The sequence below is a fragment of the Malaclemys terrapin genome, chromosome 13 (assembly GCF_027887155.1).
Source record: "Malaclemys terrapin pileata isolate rMalTer1 chromosome 13, rMalTer1.hap1, whole genome shotgun sequence".
Lineage (NCBI taxonomy): Eukaryota > Metazoa > Chordata > Testudines > Emydidae > Malaclemys > Malaclemys terrapin.
The window spans coordinates 41,049,720-41,071,743 of record NC_071517.1 but is presented as its reverse complement, the minus strand read 5'-3'; the positions used below and the strand labels follow the sequence as shown (position 1 = coordinate 41,071,743).

The 22,024-nt window shown below is 49.5% G+C and overlaps 2 protein-coding genes across 3 annotated transcripts in view; both read left to right on the top strand.

The window, feature by feature from the left end:
• The first annotated feature begins 13,748 nt into the window (after nt 1-13,748).
• LOC128847504 (zinc finger protein 585A-like) overlaps nt 13,749-22,024 on the top strand; it is a 32,732-nt gene continuing 24,456 nt past the window's right edge. Inside the window, exon 1 of the mRNA XM_054046979.1 lies at nt 13,749-13,805. The gene's annotated coding sequence lies outside the window, so the exon portion shown is untranslated. The remainder of the gene's footprint in view (nt 13,806-22,024) is intronic.
• On the top strand, nt 13,750-21,972 carry LOC128847505 (zinc finger protein 585B-like). Of its 2 annotated transcripts, none has more exons than XM_054046982.1 (5): nt 13,750-13,805; nt 15,049-15,134; nt 15,606-15,732; nt 17,717-17,830; nt 18,126-21,972. In XM_054046982.1, the coding sequence occupies exons 2-5, from the start codon at nt 15,111-15,113 to the stop codon at nt 20,321-20,323; spliced, it is 2,463 nt and encodes an 820-aa protein (XP_053902957.1). In that variant the 5' UTR covers nt 13,750-13,805; nt 15,049-15,110; the 3' UTR covers nt 20,324-21,972. The 2 variants fall into 2 exon arrangements, with proteins under 2 accessions (XP_053902957.1, XP_053902958.1); XM_054046983.1 differs by lacking the exon at nt 13,750-13,805 and adding an exon at nt 14,273-14,809.

The window sequence follows — 22,024 nt, the reverse complement described above, 5'->3', positions numbered from 1 at the left end:
TACTTTCTCCGCTCTGGACACTTCCCTGACCTTTTCCCTGGCCATTGTCTATACCCCAGAACAAATGCAATTTATTAAACAGCAAGTAATTAAAAACAACCAGGAAACAATGGGAAAGGCGAAAGGAAAACACTTCACCCCACTCTGTGGGCACGGGGGAAGCACAAACAGCGTCTGTGGGATGCCAGGGCAGTTCACAGTCTGTCCCTCACATGTCCCAGGCCTCCTGCCCAGGCCCTGGCTGTGCTGCAGGGATGCTGCAAGTCAGACACATGCTCTGGCGGTGGCCACACACCCTCAGGCTCTAGGTGACAGGACCTTTCTTCCCAGTGTCCCTGGGAAGGTGCAAATCCAGAGGACAAATAAAAGCACTCAAATGTGGTAATCTCTGTATGCTGATTGGGGGGGGCAGGGAGTGGCAGACTTGTGATCTTTGAGCACTTCTGGCTGCTGACCTAGTTCTGTCCCTGCCCCCACCCCCAGGTTGCACGGGGTGCAGACCATGGACTGGGACACGCCCGGGAGTTGGGGGGGCAATTCCAGTACGACAGGGATGACTTCATCAGCTTCCACATCCAGCTTTGGGCCCCTTACCCCGTCTTCTGTCCCGACCAGTAGCGTAGCTAGGAGGGGAGCACAATTTCTTGGCGCCTTTGTACTCACCCGGGGGAGCGGAAAAAAAAAAAAGGCACCACCCACTGCGGCGCTTTTATTTTACTCACCCAGCAGCACTCCAGGCTTTCCGTGGCACTTTGGCAGCGGGACCTTCAATGCCACCGAAGACACCCGGAGCGAGTGAAGGGCCCGCTGCCGGGTGAGTAAAAGCGTCACAGCGGATGACGCCTTTCCCCCCCCCTCCCCCTGTTCCCTCCACCTGGCTACGCCACTGCCTGAAGTATCAGGTGCTGTTCTTGTCCCCCAGTTATAGTCCAGAAAACCACTGAAGTTCCCCCCTGATTGTCTGTTCTCCAGTATGCTCTTTCTATTGGTCCTATATGCCAGTGGCTCTCAGCCTTTCCCCACCACTTCACCCCTCTCAGGAGTCTGATCTGTCTTGCCTACTTGGCTCACTTAAAAATGACTTGCTTCCAAAATCTGACAGAAAAATACAAAAGTGTCACAGCTACTATTAATGAAAAATTGCTGCCTTTCTCTTTTTTACCATATACTTTTATCAAAGAAATCAGTTGGAATTAGGGATTTCAAGTGATTTAAAAAAATTAATCCTGATGAATCATGTGATTATTTGCACTGTTAAACAATGATAGAATAGCATTTCTCTAAATATTTTTGGGTGTTGTCTACATTTTCAAATATATTGATTTCAATTACAACACAGAATACTTAGTGTATAATGCTCACTTTATTTTTTATTACAAGTATTTGCACTGTAACCCCCCCCAAAAGAAATATTATTTTTCAATTCACCTCATACAAGTACTGTAGTACAATCTCCTTATCCGGAAAGTGTAACTTACAAATGTAGAATTATGTAAAAAATACCTGCATTCAAAATAAAACAATGTACAATTTTAGAGCCTAGAAGTCCACTCAGTGCTACTTCTTGTTCAGCCAATTTCTTAGACCAGAGGTGGGCAAACTACAATCCCTGGGCCACATCCGGCCTGCGGAACCGTCCTGCCCAGCCCCTGAGCTCCTGGCTGGGGAGGCCAGCCTCCGGCCCCTCCCCGGCTGTTCCCCCTGCCCCGCAGCCTCAGCTCGCCACGCTGCCAGCGCACTGGACCAACGCTCCTGCCAGGCAGTGTTGAGCGACGTGGCTGGCTCTGGCGGGACTGTGAGCTCCTGCCGCTCTGAGCGCCATGGTAATGGGGTGGTGAGCCAGGGAGGAGTTGGATAAGGGGCAGGAGGTCCCAGGGGGCAGTCAGGGGACAGGGAGCAGGAGGCAGTTGGATTGGGGAGTCAGCAGAGGTGGAGCAAGGCGGGTGGATAGGGGGTGGGGTCGGGGGGGGGCGTTAGGAGCAGGGGTGTGGATATGGGTCAGGGCAGTCAGGGGACAGGGAGCAGTTGGATAGTCATGGGAGTCCCGGGGGGCCTGTCAGGGGGCAGGGGTGTGGGTAGGAGTCAGGGCAGTGAGGGGACAAGGAGCAGTGGGGTTGGAAGTGTAGGATGTTCTGAGGGGGGCAGTTGGGGTTGGGAAGTGAGAGGGGGTAGATAGGGGGTGGGGGCCACGCTGTTTGGGGAGGCAAAGCCTTCCCTACCTGGCCCTCCATACAGTTTCACAACCCTGATGTGGCCCTCGGGCCAAAAAGTTTGCCCATCCCTGGCTTAGACAAACAAGTTTGTTTCCATTTGCAGGAGGTAATGCTGCAAGTGAGAAGAGGCAATCTTATGACACTGTTGCAGCCGGAGTCACAAGATATTTACATGCCAGATGCACTAAAGATTCCTCAGCAACTGGTACAGGTAGCACATTGCTACAGAGATGTTTCCTATATGACACCTGCCAGCACCCACTGTGTGCAGAGTAGGGGGAAGCCAACCCATGGTGCGCTGGGGGCTGGGACAGCCACTCCTGGGTGGGACAGAGGAAGAGGAGGGGAGCTGAAAGAGGGCTGAAGAGGGCAAGGGGGTGTAGATAAGGTGGGATTGAGGAGGATGAGAGATGGGTCCGGGGCAGATGCAGGAGGCAGGGAATGGCTGAAGGGGGGATGGGGCAATGCAGGAGAATCAGGGAAGACTTAGGGGCCAGATGCAAACAGGGCTGCAATAGAGGGAAACTCTGAGTGGGGGGGCGGTCACTGTGGCGGAAAGGGGGGACATGGGGAGGGGAGGCTGTGAGAGCAAGAGCAGCCTGGCGGGGGGGAGAGGAGGGAAAGAGGGTGGGGTATCCATGGCTCGTGGGAGAGAGGGAGGGGGAGGGCAGGTGGGGGCGGAGTTTGGGGGGGGGCAGGTTTTGGTCACCACCAAAATTTCTACAAACCTGCCACCCCTGGAAGAGGCAGAGCAGGGATGGAGTGGTGGTGCAGCCCAGTGCAGGGGGGGGACGGACTTTACTGCGTGTATATATATTATTAAAACCGCTTGGAGGAGGAGGTGAAGAAGAGACAGGGCAGGGGCGGGGCCTCATGGAAGGGGAAGGGCAACGGGCAACGGGCAGCAAGGGGGGAGGGATAGCTCAGTGGTTTGAGTATTGGCCTCCTAAACCTAGAGTTGTGAGTTCAGCCCTTGAGGGGGCCACTTAAGGATCTGGGCAAAATCATTACTTGGTCCTGCTAGTGAAGGCAGGGGGCTGGACTTAATGACTTTGGCCCCTTCCAGTTCTACAAGATGGGATATTTGCATTAATTTAATGTATTTATTTATTTTTTTAAAAGGCTGGGGGGGAATGATCCCTGGGGTCAGTCCCGGCAGCAGGAAGTGACTCACAGCTGCTGTGGTGACTCTGTCTCCCAGGCTCCTGGCGAGATCCCCGAGCCCCGGCAGCTGGTGCTGGGAGCCCGGAGCCCTGGCTGCAGCCGGGAGAGGGGAATCTCCAGCAGGGCCCTTCCCGCTGCTCCCCAGGAGCCTCTCCCAGGGCAGAGCCCCAGCCTGGCCTGGCCCCTTCCCAGCCCGACCCCTGCCCCAGGGGGGCCCCGCTCGGAGGGAAGGTAAGAGTGACCCACCCCCCCATCACACCCGGGCTGCAGGGGGAGGTGTGGCCCCAGGCTGCTCCCAGCGGAGCTGGCTGCGAGTCCCGCCCTGGGCCCGGGAAAGCTGCCGCCAGCTCCCGGTGTGTGCGGGGTGGGGGCAGGATCACGTTACCACCCATTCCCCCCCACCCCCATCCTGTTGCTTTGTTTCCATGCCCCGACCATCCACACGGAGGCTGCAGCTCAGTGAGATCTGAGAGGGGCAAATAGGAAGGGGCAGCATGTAGGCAGGCGCCAAACTGAATGCAGGGTGGGGGGGCTCCAGCTGGGGGCCAGGGAAGGAGCAGGGCCCAGAGGCACAATCAGGGCCAGGGGGCAGCACAGGTGTTGCAGCTAGGATTGTGGGGCCCTGCCGCACCCCCTGGCTTGAAGGGGTTTCCATCCTATCCAGGGTTTACAGTTTGATTCAATGGGGTTCAGTGTCCCCCAGATTGTTTCAGTCCCCCTGCCTGGGACTCAGAGCCAGGGATAAGAACGGGGTACAGCTGGTGGTTGGTGAACATAGGGCTGGGGGAGGCAAGTTCCCCCACACTGTAGGGGCAGGACCCCAGTCCCTGAGCACCCCCGACATCCCCTCCATCTGCTGAGCATGTAGCCCCAGCCTCTCCATCCCCAGACTGAATCCCGGGGGCAGCCTAAGGATAAGCCTGACCCGCTCCTCAAAGTGTGCACCCCACCTCCGCAGTCAGCTGTGACTCTCAGCCAGCTTGGAAAACAGACGGGTTTATTGGTCACTGGGAACACAGCATAGAACAGAGCTTGTTAGCACAGAAATCAGGAGCATTCACTAAAGTCCATCTAGAGAGGAATCCCGAGCTCTCTCCGCTGAGTCCCAAACCAGGAGACTGACCTGCTTCCAGCCCCCCATCCTCAGTGACACCCAGCTGGCCCTCCTCCGTGCTTTCTCTCTTTCCCAGGAAAACACTCCCCCTCTCTTGCAGTTCTCCAGCACCTTCCCCTGGCTCCTTGCAGAGGAAGGGCTCCACCCACCACTTGCCCGGATACAGAATTTTGGCCATTCTCTATGCCCAGGCAGCCACTCTGCAGTAACACCTGCCCTCTAGAGGTCTCCGCAATGATCACACACCTGTATCCCTCCAGCTTGATACTTGTCATAGAATATCAGGGTTGGAAGGGATCTCAGGATGTCATCTAGTCCAACCCCCTGCTCAAAGCAGGACCAATCCCCAGACAGATTTTTACCCCAGTTCCCTAAATGGACCCCTCAAGGATTGAACTCACAACCCTGGGTTTAGCAGGCCAATGCTCAAACCACTGAGCTATTCCTTGTAACACATGGGGAAACTGAGGCACGCACAGTATTCAGAGAAAACATTAAGAACATTCCCGCAGAGTCATAGAATCAGAGTGTCTGTTTGCAGGGAGAGAGCCTGGGGGAATCAGGGAGTGACATGGATTCCAGCCCCTTCTGTAACCTCCCCCCTTGCCCCTCTTGCCCTGACAGGCTGAGGAATCCCGTCCATGTTTCACTCCAGATCGGCCCGTCTTCCAGGGGACAGGGAAGGGATGGAGCCAGCTCATGTAGGGGATTTTTAGGGAGCTTTTGGTGGTGCAGGAGGAGTATTCCAAAGGGGTTAAACACACATGGTGGGACGGGGTTTGATAAAGCTGCTGGAACATGATCAACCTGGGCCTAATTTTCTGAACAGGCCCATTGGCGGGTTTGGGGGAGGGGAAACATTCCCCTATTTCTGAACCTGGAAACACCCCCCTGGGCAGGGCTGGGAAAACTGACCAGACTCCCAGTGCTGGAGCCTGACCCCACTGGTCAGAAGCTGCTGTGAAATACTAAGGGAAGCTGTTGGGATTTCTGTCCCTGTACCCAGCTCAGAGCTCTGCTTCCTGTATCAGCCTGTGGCTGGCAGGCATGTGGGAAATGAGAAGACCCTGACCACCTCCATGTGCTGTGGGGGACAAGGAGCTCTCACCTTCTCCCACCCCCTGAAGCCTCCTGGCTGCTCTGAACCGGGTGCGGGAAGGATTCTCCTTCTCTGTCCTTCCTCCCCCTTGACTAGCAGGATAGTGGCTGGGGCAGCAGGTGCTGAGGGGGGGCTCTTGTTGTTTCAGATGCTGGTGACCGCCGAGGAGGTGGCTGTGTATTTCACCCAGGGGCAGGGGGCTCTGCTGGACCCCGCTCAGAGAGCCCTCTACAGTGACGTCATGCAGGAGAACTAAGAGACAGTGACCTCACTGGGTAAGGGATTCCTGGCCCCTTGGTTATTGGAAGCTGGGAGGGTCTGCGTGTCTGACACCGGTCAGGTTCTTCCCTCATCACTCTCCAATGAGACCAGGGTGTCAAAACCTAAGGCACATACTAAATCATCCCCAGCCAACACCCTTAGTTTGCAAGGTGGAGAATCCGTGTATTGTCCTGTCTGTGTTGTTTCTCGGTCGCTCACAGAATCCCTCTTCTCCCTCCTCCTTTGGAACAGCTGCTGCCATGTGGAGGGCTCTGCGCTGCACAGGTTTAGAAATAGGCAGGGGTTTAACACTAGAGCTGGGTGTGCATCGCAATTCCTCTCACCTCACTGAGGGGGCTCAGTGACCATATTCTGGTCCTCTTAGATTCCACATTCCCCAGCACAGCACAGGGACAGGTTCCAATCATGGAATGTCCTTTCTGACAGACGCTCTCTCAATCCTCCACACATCCTGATTTGGTCTGATTTCACTCTCTGCACAGAATTTCCCCTTTCCAAACCTGACCTGATCACCTGGATGGAACAAGAGGAAGAGCCGTGGGTGCCCAATCTCCAGGCCTGTGAGGAAAGAGAGATCCCGAGAGACACCCACACAGGTGAGGACTGACACACAAACCATCTGGAAAATGAAAGAAAAAGTTGAGAATCCCAAAAATGTGGTATCAATAAGTGCCCTCAGTTCCTTCCTCATCTCACCCAGGGCAGGGCTGCAGTCAGCAGATATGACTGACAACACTTCCCACGTGTCCTGTTATCTGTCGGAGTTTCCTTCCCAACTTTCCTTCTCTGTGAAAGGTTGGATGGGATGAGAAGGCAGAGTCCAATTGCTCTGTCTGTGCAGTTTTGGTATGTTGGGTTTTTCCTTGCTGCTATTCCTCTTAATTTCTCCCCAGCACAATGACGCCTGTCTGGATTCTCTCTCTCCCACTAGGTGATGAGAGAGTGAGTGAGAACGAGGAGGGGAATCAACAGCAGGACATTTCTGGGCACGGGGAATCACAGGGGACCTCTGTGGGAAGACTCCATAAGTGCTTAGACTGTGGAAAAAGTTTCATACAGAAGGTGCCACAAGTACTCCTGTTCTTTTCATACAGAGGTCAACCCTACTTAATCATCAGGCAGTCCACACTGGGGAGAGACCCCATAAGTGCTTAGACTGTGGAAAAAGTTTCATATGGAGGTCTGGCCTTGTTAAACATCAGATAATCCACACAGGAGAGAAATCCCATGGATGTTTGGACTGTGGGAAAAGTTTCACACAAAGATCAAATCTTATGGCACATCAGGCAATCCACACAGGAGAGAGTGATTGGCTATACAAGAAGTAGGACTGGGTGGAATTGTAGGCTCTAAAGTTTTACATTTTTTATTTTTCAGTGCAGTTATTTTTTGTACATAATTGTACATTAGTAAGTTCCATTTTTGTGATAAAGAGATTGTACCACAGTACTTGCATTAGGTGAATTGAAAAAAACATTATTTCTTTTGTTTTTTACAGTGCAAGTATTTGTAATAAAAATATAAAGTGCACACTTTGTATTCTGCAAAAACAACAAGGAGTCCTTGTGGCACTTAGAGACTAACAAATTTATTTGGGCATAAGCTTTTGTGGGCTATAATCCAAAATATTTAAATAAATGGTATTCTATAATTGTTTAACAGTGTGAATAATCATGATAATTTTTTAAAATTTTTTTTAATTGTTTGACAGCCCTAGAAGATAGCAATTGTAATAGTCTATGTTAATCTGTAAGAAGCTATAGATAAACAGTGTAACCAAAGGGTTCCTGTCTAGGACTGTATTTTGTTAATTCAGAAGTCAAAAGGAAATATAACATTTAGATGAAACTTGGGTGTAATAATATCGTTGTATATATATATATCTTTAAAGTTTGTGGTAAACTGTCTATGAATGGTTTTATGGATAATTAATTACCTTATGTTAATCCAATGTAGTTTTATTACCTGTGATGTTTGGGAAATAGGAGGTTACTTCCAAAATCTATTGTTCACCCAAGGACTGCCTGCTGTCGAGAGGCTGCAAAAATGTCTATATAAACTCTTGGGACCTGATCCTTTTATCTCCGATCTTCTTAAGCTTTATTCAGGGCGAGTTTGAGTCGTAAGACTGAGATCTCCAGTCCCCTCTGGACTGCCCTGATATTGAGCATTTGGACATTGGACTAGAACGTGATGAAATGATTCTGAAAAGGACTTTCTTCAATTCTAACGTGTCATCTCTATGGTGAAACTGACCTAAGGACTCTATTTGCGTTTGTATGTCTAATGATTTTTTAGCCAATGCTATCTTTTCTTCTTTTAATAAATCCTAGTTTAGATAACAAGAATTGGCTTTAAGTGTGTACAGTAACTTCTCACTTAACCTTGTAGTTATATTCCTAAAAAATGTGACTTTAAGCAAAACGATGTTAAGCAAATCCAATTTCCCCATAAGAATTAACAAAAGACTATATATATATATATATATATATATATATAAAATATAAACACACACAGTATAAGTTTTAAACAAACAATTTAATACTGGTACACAGTGATGATGATTGTGAAGCTTGGTTGAGGTGGAGGAGTCAGAGGGTGGGATATTTCCCTTACTGCTAAATGATGAACTATCAATTCCTTGAGCCCTAAAGACTTAACTCTCTTACTCTGCACAGCAGCATAAATTGAGGGAGATTTGAGCATTTGCCTTAAGTACACCTCCTTGTTAATTAGATCAGTTTGCTGAGACTGCAGCCCTAGGGTATCTCCCCTGCTCTATGGAAGATGGGGTAAGTGGGGTGCAGGAGCAGGGGGTAGAGGGACACCCTGACATTAGCCCCCATCTTCCTTCCTTCCCCCGGCACAGCAAGCAGGTGTCTCGCGGAGCAGCTCTAAGGCAGAGGGCAGGAGCAGCACATTGCAGTGCAGGGAGGGACACAGCTGAACTGCAGGCAGCTGCTGCACAGGGAACTTAGGGGAGCGGGGAGCTGATAGGGGGGCTGCCAGTCCACCCTGGTTCCAAGCCCCCACCAGCTCACTCCAACGGGCTGCTCTTCCTGCAGGCAGTGGACAAAGCAGGAAGCTGCCAAACGACGTTAGAAGGGAGCATTGCACAACTTTAAACGGGCATGTTCCCTAATTGATCAGCAATATAACAACAAAACAACCTTAACCTGGATGACTTTAAGTGAGGAGTTACTGTATTTGGGTAAGAACTGATGTGTTTATTAACTTGGTGGGTGATGTGTCTGCTCCTTTGGGATTAGTAGAATTCTTTATATGATGAAGATTTTCAATAATCCCCATCAGAATCTCAGAGGACATTTTCCCACATCAGGTATCGTTAAAGACTTGCCTTTGTTGCCACTCTGTCAAATCAGTTATTTTGTTACAGCATGTCATAACGATATAGCTAAGGGTAGTCTAGAATTCCTCCTTACCTGTAAGGGGTTAAGAAACTCAAATAACCCGTTTCAGAGTAACAGCCGTGTTAGTCTGTATCCGCAAAAAGAAGAACAGGAGTACTTGTGGCACCTTAGAGACTAACAAATTTGTTAGTCTCTAAGGTGCCACAAGTACTCCTGTTCTTCAAATAACCCGGTTGGCACCTGACCAAAAGGACCAATGGGGAAAGAAGATACTTTCTAATCGGGGGTGGGGGGTGGAAGGCTTTGTTTGTGCTCTTTGTTCCTGTTCTCTCTTCGAGCCAGAGAGGGACCAGGCAGAAAAAAACCCTCTCTTAAAACCCTGCCTATGGAAATAAGCATCTAGAACAGGGGTAGGCAACCTATGGCACGCATGCCGAAGGCGGCATGTGAGCTGATTTTCAGTGGCACTTATGCTGCCTGGGTCCTGGCCACCGGGCCGGGGGGCTCTGCATTTTAATTTAATTTTAAATAAAGCTTCTTAAATATTTTAAAAATCTTATTTACTTTACATACAACAATAGTTTAGTTATATATTATAGACTTAGAGAAAGAGACCTTCTAAAAACGTTAAAATGTATTACTAGCACGCGAAACCTTAAATGCGAGTGAATAAATGAAGACTCGGCACACCACTTCTGAAAGGCTGCCGACCCCGATCTAGAATGACAAAAATAGTAAGTAAAGTCAGGCAAGGCATGCTAGATTATCTTTTGTTTTAGCTTGTGAATTTTCCTTTGTTTTGTAACTTTGAAACTAAGCCTAGAGGGAGTTCTTCTGTGTTTGTGAATCTTTTGTTACCCTATAAAGTTATCTTCCATTCCAATTTTACAGAGGTGATTCTTTTAGATTTTAAATTTATTTAAATAAAATTCTTCTTTGAAGAACCTGATTGATTTTCAGTGTCCTAAGACCCAGGGGGGGTTGATCTCTGCTCACTTTGTAACCAATTGGTGAGAATATTATTCTCAAGCTTCCCCAGGAAAGGGGGTGTAGGGCCTTGGGGGATATTTTGGGGAAATAGGAACTCCAAGTGGTCCTTTCCCTGATTCTTTGTCTAAATCGCTTGGTGGTGGCAGAATACCATCCAAGGACAAAGGATTTGTGCCTTGGGGAAGTTTTTAACCTAAGCTGGTAGAAATAAGCTTAGGGGGGCTTTCATGCGGGTCCCCACATCTGTACCCCAGAGTTCAGAGTGGGGAGGGAACCCTGACATGGTGGCAGAGCGGTGGGATCATTTTGAACCAGAAGCACAGAGGGTTTAAAAGGATTTTTTTCCTCTCCTTCTGGCTGCTTGAAAAGCAGGGAGGTTTTTTTTTCAAAAAGGACATTTTTTTTAAAGCTGAGAGCAGCTGGAGTTTTTCTTTTTCTGCCTGAGGGCAGGGTAGTTAACTTCCTGAAAGGGTTACAGAGTAGCAGCCGTGTTAGTCTGTATCCGCAAAAAGAACAGGGGTACTTGTGGCACCTTAGAGACTAACAAATTTATTAGAGACTAACGAAAAATTTGTTAGTCTCTAAGGTGCCACAAGTACTCCTGTTCTTTTTTCCTGAAAGGGAAAATTCACAAGCTAAAACAAAAGATAATCTAGCATGCCTTGCCTGGCTTTACTCACTATTTTTGTCATTCTAGATCAGGGGTCGGCAACCTACGGCATGCGTGCCAAATACGGCACACGAGCCGATTTTAGGTGGCACGCAGCTCCCTGCCGTGGTCCCGGCCCCCAACCCCACTCAGCCCCCCACCCGCCCACCGCTCTCCCCTGTGGGGGCAGGAGGCAGAAGCTTGGTTCTGCGGCAGCCAAGCTTCCCCCTCCCCCACTTCTTCCCCCATCATGGTGCTTTCCTGCCCCGCCTCCTCTCGGTCCCTGCGCCAATCAGCTGATGGCCCTAGCAAAGGGGAAGGGGAAGAGCGGCAGCTCCATAGAGGAGGCAGAGAGACATAGGACGGAGCCTGGGGAACAGGGCATATCCCTTCCAGCCCCCTGCCATGAGCTGCTCAGGGCAGGGGGCTGGGAGCACCCCAGCCTTCTGCCTTGCACCCCCCACCCCTCTGCCCTGAACCCCCTCCACCCCAACACACACCCAGCCTTCTGCCCTGTACCCCCACAGCCCCATCCCTCTGCCATGAACCCCCACACACACTTAACCTTCTGCCCTGCACCCCCATGCCCCCAGCCGTCTGCCCTGAACCCCCCACACCCCAACACACATTCAGCCTTCTGCCCTGAACCCCCACACAACCCAGCCCTCTGCCCTGAACCCCTCAACCCCAACACACATCCAGCCTTCTGCCCTGCACCCCCACAGCCCCATCCCTCTGCCCTGAACCCCCCCCACAGCCCAACACACACCCAGCCTTCTGCCCTGCACCCCCCAGCCCTCTGCCCTCTGCCCTGATCTCTGAACCCCGCCACACACACCCCAGCCTTCTGCCCTGAACCCCCTCCCCCAGCCCTCTGCCCTGACTCCTGAAACACCCCTCCCCCCAGGTCTGGGGTCCCCGCCGCAGGCCCTGATCAGCCTGCTGCTGGCCTAGGTGAACAGACCCCCAGGCTGGCAGCGAGCTGAGCAGGCTGGTGGCATAAGATCAGCATTTTAATTTAATTTTAAATGACGCTTCTTAAACATTTTGAAAACCTTGTTTACTTTTACATACAACAATAGTTCAGTTATATATTATAGACTTATAGAAAGAGACCTGCTAAAAATGCTAAAATGTATGACTGGCACGCAAAACCTTAAATTAGAGTGAATAAATGAAGACTCGGCACACCACTTCTGAAAGGTTGCCGACCCCTGTTCTAGATGCTTATTTCCATAGGCAGGGTTTTAAGAGATTTTTTTTTCTGCCTGGTCCCTCTCTGGCTCAGGGAGAGAACAGGAACAAAGAGCACAAACAAAGCATCCCCTTCCCCCCCAGATTTGAAAGTATCTTCTTTCCCCATTGGTCCTTTTGGTCAGGTGCCAACCAGGTTATCTGAGCTTCTTAAACTCCTATAGGTAAGGAGGAATTCTAGGCTACCCTTAGCTGTATGGTTATAACACAGCATCTCCCGTACCATGAAGGGTTTACAGAGCTGAATGATGATGCATCATGCCTGTGCCAGGCAACTTTCAGTGAAATTAGCCTGTAATTAAAATCCATTAAACTTGACAGGAATTCCCTACCTTGTACTCCTGGGCAGCCTTCTCTATGGGAACCACCGTGTGAGCTCTGTGAGCCTGGGACAGATGGTGAACCAGACAGATCGAAGTTCGATGCTCTTCACAGGAGTTTCAGAGCCTCCTGATGGTCCCCACACACCCCGTCCCCTCCTGCCATTTGTGACTCCGCTGTTCAGCGGCTGCAGGGGCCGGTGCAGACCTTGGCACAGGCTGAGGAAGTTCTGAAGCCAGCCAGAGTTAGTCTCTAAGGTGCCACAAGTACTCCTGTTCTTTTTGCGGATACAGACTAACACGGCTCCTACTCTGAAACCCATCCCTAAGACAATGGCCCCTGTGTGTCTTACCCAGTGCACAGTCTCAGAGGCAAAACTTTACACTGCCCACCTCCCTCTATCCCTCGCCCACCCCCTCCCTCCCAGCAGCCAGAGGGGAATTCTTTTACTGCAAATAGTCAGGGAAGCTTTGGGGGTTGGTGGAAGGTTCTGCCTAAGGGCTCTGAAGCTACAAGGCAGGTGTCCAGACTAGGGATGAAAATAGCATGTAAAAAGTAACCATTTCAACTATTAGAATTCTACTGGTTACACATTAAGGAGTTCACAACACGGGCATCTGCCCAGCATCCTGACTGCCACCATGACTGGTTTAACCCGGCAAAGCACAGGCAGAGAGGCTGGAATTGCTCTGAGCCCAGTGGAATGCTTTTTAGAGTAGGGGTGCGGTGCCCCCCCTTATCTCTCTCTGTGCCCCCCAATCCAATTGAGGTGGGGCTGGGAGCAGGGCCATGACTCCGGGAAGGGGGGGGAGTTGGGATGCAGACAGGGGTAAGGGGCCTGAGGCTGGACATGGAAGCTGATGAAGTCATCCCCGTCATACTGGAATTCCCCCCCCCCCAAATCCCCAGGGGTGTCCCAGTCCATGGCCTGCACCCCGTGGAACCCTGGGGGAGGGCAGGGACAGAACTAGGTCAGCAGCCAGAAGCGCTCAAAGATCATGACTCTGCCCCCCTGCCCCTCCAATCAGTTATAGAGATTACCAAGTGGGGCAGGGGGGCTGTTAATTTGTCCTCTGGATTTGCACTTTTCCGGGGACACTGGGAAGAAAGGTCCTGTCACCTAGAGTATTTGATAAAAATGTGTCACCCATTCCCCGCGCTAGATGGAAGACGGTCCCTCCCTTCTGTCCTGAAAGCCTGTGAGTGGAACAGGAGCCGGACACAGAGATGCTGCAGCGCGCTGGGTTGATCGCTAGGACCCAGGAGCAGCTGGGAGGCGGCTCTGGGGGGAGCGATCGCTGGGCTCAGGCCCGGCAGCAGGAAGTGACTCACAGACCTTTGGAGGCAGGTAAGAGAGACCCCCGCACCCATTCCCTGCCCTGGGCCCAGGAAAGCTGCCGCCAGCCCCCGTGTGTGCGGGGCGGGGCAGGATCACGTTACCGCCCATCCCCCTCCCCCCATCTGCTGCTTTGTTTCCCTGCCCCCGCTGGTGCGACGAAGGCTGCAGCTCAGGGAGATCTGGGGGGGGGGGGGCAGCTAGGGGCCGGGGAAGGAGCGGGGCCCGGGGCACAGTGAGGGCCGGGGGGCAGCACAGGCGCTGGATCAACGCTAGTGAGGCCCAGTCGCCCCCCCCTGGCTTGAAGGGGTTTCCATCCTATCCAGTGTTTACAGTTTGGTTCAATGGCTCTAAACGCCCCCCATGGTACGGATTGTTTCAGCCCCGCTGCCTGGGACTACGAGCGGGGGAGAAGAACGGGGTACAGGCGGTGGGGGGAGGCAGGACCTTGTTAGCACAGAAAACATAGAACAGATCTTGTTAGCACAGAAAACAGGACCATTCAGCAAAGTCCATCCTGGGGAAAATCCAGAGACCAGATCTGGCCCTGGGCTCTCCCCGCTGAGTCCCAAAACAAGAGACTGACCCGCTTTCAGCCCCCCATCCTCAGTGACGTCCGGCTGCCCCTGCTCCGTGCTTTCTCACTTTCCCAGGAAAACAGGTCACCTGGCCTCTGCCTCTCTCTTTGTTCTCCAACATCTGGGGCTGGCTCCTTGCAGAGGACAGACTCAAGCCATTGCTGGCCAGAATAGAGAATGTTTGGCCATCTCTGTGCCCAGGAAGCCACTCTGCAGTGACACCTGCCCTCTAGAGGTCTCCGCAATGATCACACACCTGTATCCCACCGGTTCAATACTTGAGTAACACATGGGGAAACTGAGGCACACACACAGTATTCACAGAAAACATTAAGAACATTCCCGCTTCATCACACCCCTCTGAGACCAGCTCAAGGGCACGTTCTCCAATTACTGGAACCACTCTAACCATACCAGCCCCTGAGCCTGAGCCTCCAGGTGATGGAGAGACCTGGGGAAAGGGTTGGAGCTGGGCAGGCAAATGACTCTGCACAAAGGGCCCCTTTCAGAGACCTACTGGTGTCACAGAGTGTTCAGTGCTGCGGGGAGGGGCCGAGTCTGTGTAAAGAGGATTTTCCCAGCGCGACAGAGCCCAGAGCTTCTGTCTGCGTGGGCGGGGGGGCTATGGACTCAAGCCCCTTCCATAACCTCCCCCATTGCTCCTCTCGCCCCAACAGGCTAAGGAATCGTCCACGTTTCGCTCCAGATCGTCCCGTCTTCCAGGAGACAGGGAAGGGAAATGGCTGTGATGGAGACAGTTCAGGTAAGGGATTTACAGGGAACTGCGGGGGTGAGGTGGGGAGGATTTGTTGTAGACGGGGAGGGGCAGGAAACACACAGTGTGAGGCAGGGAGTGGACAGGGTGTGATAAACCTCCTGGAACATGATCAACCTGGGCCTGATTTTGTGAACTGGCCCATTGGTGGGGGGAGGGGGAACTTTCCCCCATTTCTGACCCAGGGAACACCCCACTGGCCAGAGGCTGCTGTGAAATACGAAGGGAAGCTGTCGAGGTTCCTTTCCCTGTCCCCGGCTCAGAGCTCTGCTTCCCGTATCAGCCTGTGGCTGGCAGGTGGGTGGGAAATGAGAAGACCCTGCTCACCTCCATCTGCTGTGGGGGACAAGGAGGTCCCACCTTCTCCCCACCCCCTGAAGCCTCCGGGCTGCTCTGAGCAGGGTGCGGGGGGGGGGGGGGGGGAGGGAATTCAGCTTCTCCGGCCCTTTGTTGTTTCAGGGGCTGGTGACCTTCGAGGAGGTGGCGGTGTATTTCACTCAGGGGCAGGGGGCTCTGCTGGACCCCGCTCAGAGAGCCCTCTACAGGGACGTCATGCAGGAGAACTACGAGACGGTGACCTCGCTGGGTAAGGGATTCCCGTCCCCTTGGTTCTTAGAAGCTGTGCGGTCTGCATGTCTGACACTGGTCAGGTTCTTCCCTGCTAAGTTAGGTTGGAGAGGAATGGGCTCCGTAATGCACAGCTGCCATGTGAGAGAGACTTTCATAGACTTTCATAGATTCTAGGACTGGAAGAGACCTTGAGAGGTCATCGAGTTCAGTCCCCTGCCCTCATGGCAGGACTAAATACTGTCTAGACCATCCCTGATAGACATTTATCTAACCTACTCTTAAATATCTCCAGAGATGGATATTCCACAACCTTCCTAGGCAATTTATTCAGTGTTTAACCACCCTGACAGTTAGGAACTTTTTCCTGATGTCCAACCTAAACCTCCCTTGCTACAGTTTAAGCCCATTGCTTCTTGTTCTATCCTTAGAGGCTAAGATGAACAAGTTTTCTCCCTCCTCTTATGATACCCTTTTAGATACCTGAAAACTGCGATCATGTCCCCTCTCAGTCTTCTCTTTTCCAAACTAAACAAACCCAATTCTTTCAGCCTTCCTTCATAGGTCATGTTCTCTAGACCTTTCATCATTCTTGTTGCTCTTCTCTGGACCCTCTCCAATTTCTCCACATCTTTCTTGAAATGCGGTGCCCAGAACTGGACACAATACTCCAGTTGAGGCCCAACCAGAGCAGAGTAGAGGGGAAGAATGACTTCTCGTGTCTTGCTCACAACACACCTGTTAATACATCCCAGAATCATGTTTGCTTTTTTTGCAACAGCGTCACACTGTTGACTCATATTTAACTTGTGGTCCACTATAACCTGTAGATCCCTTTCTGCCGTACTCCTTCCTAGACAGTCTCTTCCCATTCTGTATGTGTGAAACTGATTGTTCCTTCCTAAGTGGAGCACTTTGCATTTGTCTTTATTGAACTTCATCCTGTTTACATCAGACCATTTCTCCAATTTGTCCAGATCATTTTGAATGATGACCCTATCCTCCCAAGCAGTTGCAATCCCTCCCAGTTTGGTATCATCTGCAAATTTGATAAGTGTACTTTCTATGCCAATATCTAAGTCGTTAATGAAGATATTGAACAGAGCCGGTCCCAAAACAGACCCCTGCAGAACCCCACTACTGATACCTTTCCAGCAATATTGGGAACCATTAATAACAACTTTCTGAGTATGGTTATCCAGCCAGTTACGTACCCACCTCATAGTAGCCCCATCTAAGTTGTATTTACCTAGTTTATTGATAAGAATATTATGCAAGACCGTATGTATTGCCTTACTAAAGTTTAGGTATACCACATGCACCGCTTCTCACTTATCCACAAGACTTGTTATCCTATCAAAGAAAGCTATCAGATTGGTTTGACATGATTTGTTCTTCACAAATCCATGCTGGCTATTCTCTATCACCTTACCACCTTCCAAGTGTTTGCAGATGATTTCCTTAATTACTTGCTCCATTATCTTCCCTGGCACAGAAGTTAAACTAACTGGACTGTAGTTTCCTGGGTTGTTTTTATTTCTGTACACTCTCAAAATGGTGTCAAAACCTAAGTAATATACAAAATCATTCCCACCCGACCCCCCACTAGCTTTCCTGGTGGAGAAGCCATGTATTATCCTGTCTGTGTTGTTTCTCATTCACACACAGAATCCCTGTTCACCTCCCTCTTTGGTAACAGATCCAGCAATGCAGAGGGTTCTGGGCTCTGCCAGTTTAGAAATAGGCAGGGCTTTAACTCCAGAGCTGGGTGTGCGTCAGCAAGACCCCCAGAGAGTACAGATCCTAGGAACTCCTGGTTAGGGCATCACAATTCCCCCCACCTCCCCAGATGTCTGCCTCCCCCGAGGGAGCTCAGTGACCATGTTCCCATCCGCTTGGATTCTATGTTCCCCCAGCACAGCAGAGAGAGAGGTTCGATTTTGACAGACACTCTCCCAATCCTCCAAACACCCTGATCTTCTCTAATTTCACCACCTGCACAGGATTCCCCCTTCCCAAACCTGACCTGATCAGCCGGCTGGAACGAGGAGAAGAGCCGTGGGTGCCCGATCTCCAGGCCTGCGAGGAAAGAGAGATCCAAAGAGGTGCCCACACAGGTGAGGACTGACACAGAAACCATCTGGTGAATGAAGGAAAAAGTTGAAAATCCAAAAAATATGGTATCAGTAAGTGCCCTCGGTTCTTCCTCATCTTGCCCAGGGCAGGGCTACAGTCAGCAGATATGACTGACATCGCTTCCCACCTGTCCTGTTACCTGCAGGTCTTTCCTTCCCAATGTTCCTTCTCTGTAAAAGTTTGGGTGGGAAGTGGAGGCAGAATCCAATTGCTCTGTCTGTGCAGCTTTAGTATGGTGGGTTTTCCCTCAGTGATATTCCTCTTTCTTTCTCCCAGGCACAATGACGCCTCTCTGGATTGTCTCTCTCCCAGCAGGTGAGGAGACAGTGAGTGAGAAAAAGGAGGGGAATCAACAGCAGGAAGTTCCTGGGCATGGGGAATCACAGGGGACCTTTGAGGGAAGAGCTGAAGAGAATTTTTCCCAGGGCTTGGAACAGGGACAAGCCTGGGGAAATTGGCAGAGTTCAGAGAGGCTGCTGAGAAACCACTCAAGGGAGCAGATGGATGAATCTATTATCTGTGGGGAAGGATACTGGGATCCCACAGCCCATCACACAACCCCTAAGGAAGACAAACGCTATGAATGCCTCGGTTATGGAAAAGGATTCGTTCTGAGACCACAGTTTGTTTCACCTCAGACAATTCATACTGGAGAGAAATCACTTCAATGCTTGGACCATGGGAGAAGCCACACAGGACAGAAACCCTATCAATACCTTAAGGGCAGGAACTCTTTGAATTGGAAGTCAGCACTGACTACATATCAGATAAGCCACATAGGAGAGAGACCCCATAAGTGCTTAGACTGTGGGAAAAGTTTTATATGGAAGTCAGACGTTGTCAGACATCAGGCTATCCACACAGGAGAGAGACCCCATAAGTGCTTAGACTGTGGAAAAAGTTTTGTACAGAGGTCAACCCTACTTAACCATCAGGCAGTCCACACAGGAGAGAGACCCCATAAGTGCTTGGACTGTGGGAAAAGTTTCACACACAGATCAAATCTTAAACAACATCAGTGGATCCACACAGGAGAGAGACCCCATAAGTGCTTACACTGTGGTAAAAGTTTTGTACATAGGTCAGACCTTGTTAAACATCAGGCTATTCACACTGGAGAGAGACCTCATAAGTGCTTGGACTGTGGGAAAAGTTTTATACGGAGGTCGGCCCTTGTCAAACATCAGACAGTCCACACTGGAGAGAGACCCCATAAGTGTTTAGACTGTGGGAAAAGTTTTATATGGAAGTCAGGCCTTGCTAATCATCAGGCAATCCACACAGGAGAGAGACCCCATAAGTGCTTAGACTGTGGAAAAAGTTTCATACAGAGGTCAGACCTTGCTAAACATCAGGCAATCCACACAGGAGAGAGACCACATAAGTGTTTGGAATGTGGGAAAAGTTTTATACGGAGGTCAGCCCTTGTCAAACATCAGGCAGTCCACACTGGAGAGAGACCCTATAAGTGCTTAGATTGTGGGAAAAGTTTCATACAGAGGTCAAACCTTGTGAAACATCAGGCAATCCACACAGGAGAGAGATCCCATAAGTGCTTAGACTGTGGAAAAAGTTTTGTATGGAAGTCAGGCCTTGCTAATCATCAGGCAATTCACACAGGAGAGAGATCCCATAAGTGCTTAGACTGCGGAAAAAGTTTCATACAGAGGTCATACCTTTTAAAACATCAGGCAATCCACACAGGAGAGAGATCCCATACATGCTTAGACTGTGGGAAAAGTTTCATACAGAGGTCAAATCTTATAACACATCAGAAGATCCACACAGGCGAGAGATCCCATAAGTGCTTAGACTGTGGAAAAAATTTTATATGGAAGTCAGCCCTTGTGAAACATCAAGCAGTCCACACAGGAGAGAGATCCCATAAGTGCTTAGACTGTGGAAAAAGTTTCATACACAGGTCTGACCTTGTAAAACATCAGGCAATCCATACAGGAGAGAGACCCCATACGTGCTCAGACTGTAGAAAAAGTTTCATACAGGGGTCAGACCTTGTAAAACATCAGGCAATCCATACAGGAGAGAGACCCTATAAGTGCTTGGACTGTGGGAAAAGTTTCACACAGAGATCACATCTTAAAACACATCAGAGAATCCACACAGGAGAGAGACCCCATAAGTGCTTGGACTGTGGGAAAAGTTTCATACAGAGGTCGGATCTTGTTAAACATCAGGTAATCCACACAGGAGAGAGACCCCACAAGTGCTTAGACTGTGGGAAGAGTTTCATAAGGCGATCAACCCTTCTTAATCATCAGGCAATCCACACAGGAGAGAGACCCCATAAGTGCTTAGACTGTGGCAAAAGTTTCATACGGCAGTCAGCCCTTGTTAGACATAAAGTAGTCCACACAGGAGAGAGACCCCACCAGTGCTCAGACTGTGGAAAAAGATTCATGCAGAGTTCAACCCTTTTTAAACATCAGGCAATCCATACAAGGGGAAGACCATAAGTGCTTGGACTCTGGGAATGTTTTCAGAATCAGATCAGCCCTTCTAAACATCAGGCAAAACAAACATATTGCTTAGATTATGGAAAAACATTTCAAATAGATGTCAGCCCGTGATTTACATCAGAGAATCCACCCAGGGAGACACCCCGTAACTGCTTAGCCTGTGGAAAGAGTTTTATATGGAGGTCAAACATTGTTAAACATGCAGCAATCCACATTGGAAAGAGACCCCATAAGTTCTTAGACTGTGGGAAACATTTCAGAAACTGATCAGTCCTTGTTTTTCATCAGAGAATCCACACAATAACAAGACTCCATAACTACTGGACTGTAACAAATATTTCAGACAGTGATCAGACCTCATTAAACGTTGGAGAATTCACACACGATCTAAACTTGTGTGACACCTGGCCAGAAAGAGTTAAGAACCTTGCAGGCTATTTGACCCAGATTCAACTTTTAAAGACATGTTCAAAAAATGTGTAAATTGTGGCCATTCCAAGTTATATAGACTAGAACTTTGAAATGTGAACTTGTATTGTTAAAAACTTGGAAGACAATAGTAGTGTAGTGGATTAATTGCAATTAACTGAAAATCATAATGGTGTGTATTAAAATTAATCTCAATGGATCACATTGTTAAATAATAGAATACCAATTGAAATTTGTTAAATGTTTTTGGATGTTATTCTGCGTTTTCATATATGTTGATTTCTCTCACAACAAGAATAGAAAGTGCACAGTGATCACAAAACAAAAATAGTATTTTTCAATACACCTCATACAAGTACTGTAGTGCAATCTCTTTATCGGGAAATCTTATCTGCCAGAGAAATCCCCTGTGGCTGGCATTCTCCATTTTCCTGCTGTGACGTTGCACTCTATATGATTTTATGAAAGTATGCTGATGAGTGTGACTATAATGTAACTAAAATATGCTTCATGCAAAAGGTCTCTTGTAAGGTATAATGACACAGCTTATAACCTACTGAGTGTAGTCACCCTATTTGTATAAATGTATCACTCTAGTATCTGAAACTAGAAATATGAACTATAACTCTGAGGGCCTATTGTAATTATGCAAAGTGTGGGCCATTAATGGTGGTTTGGCATCTTGATGGCTCCCATCAACCAGGACAATTGACTGTGAATGGCTCTGTTTGCAGGCAGGCCTTCCTGTGAGTCAGGCTGTGATGAATGAAGACTTGGGGTCTTACAATGACATGTGATCATGTTACCTAAACTGGAATCCATCTTTAACCTGGTGTTTTTCCATTGAGAAGGAGGGGTGGGAACCCAGAGGGACAAAGGATTCCTGCCTTATGCAAAAGATATATACCGGTAAGTGGGTGGAACAGAACAAATGGGTGTGCAATCATGAGAAATCCCCTAGCTACCACCTGAGCTGGAACAAGGGCTGTACCAGGGGAAAGGATTGTGCCCAGACTAGGAAGGCGTCCAGTGTGTGATAGAAGCTTATTGAAACATCTGAGGGTAAGATTTATCTGTAATCACTTTCTTACTGTATTAGGTTAGACATGAGTATTTTGTTTGATTTTGCTTGGTAATTCACTTTGTCTGCTACTACTTGGAACCACTTAAATCCTACTTTCTGTATTTAATAAAATCACTTTGTACTTATTAATTAACCCAGAGTATGTATTAATACTTGGGGGGTGGGGGACAGCTGTTCATATCAGT

What these genes read in the sequence shown, in the direction of transcription:
- LOC128847505 (XM_054046982.1), top strand. Translation starts at nt 15,111, where the DNA reads ATGGCTGTGATGGAGACAGTTCAG. An exon ending in CTGTGATGGAGACAGTTCAG is followed by an intron (nt 15,135 to 15,605) that starts GTAAGGGATTTA and finishes TTGTTGTTTCAG; the next exon opens with GGGCTGGTGACCTTCGAGGA. An exon ending in CCAAAGAGGTGCCCACACAG is followed by an intron (nt 17,831 to 18,125) that starts GTGAGGACTGAC and finishes TCTTTCTCCCAG; the next exon opens with GCACAATGACGCCTCTCTGG.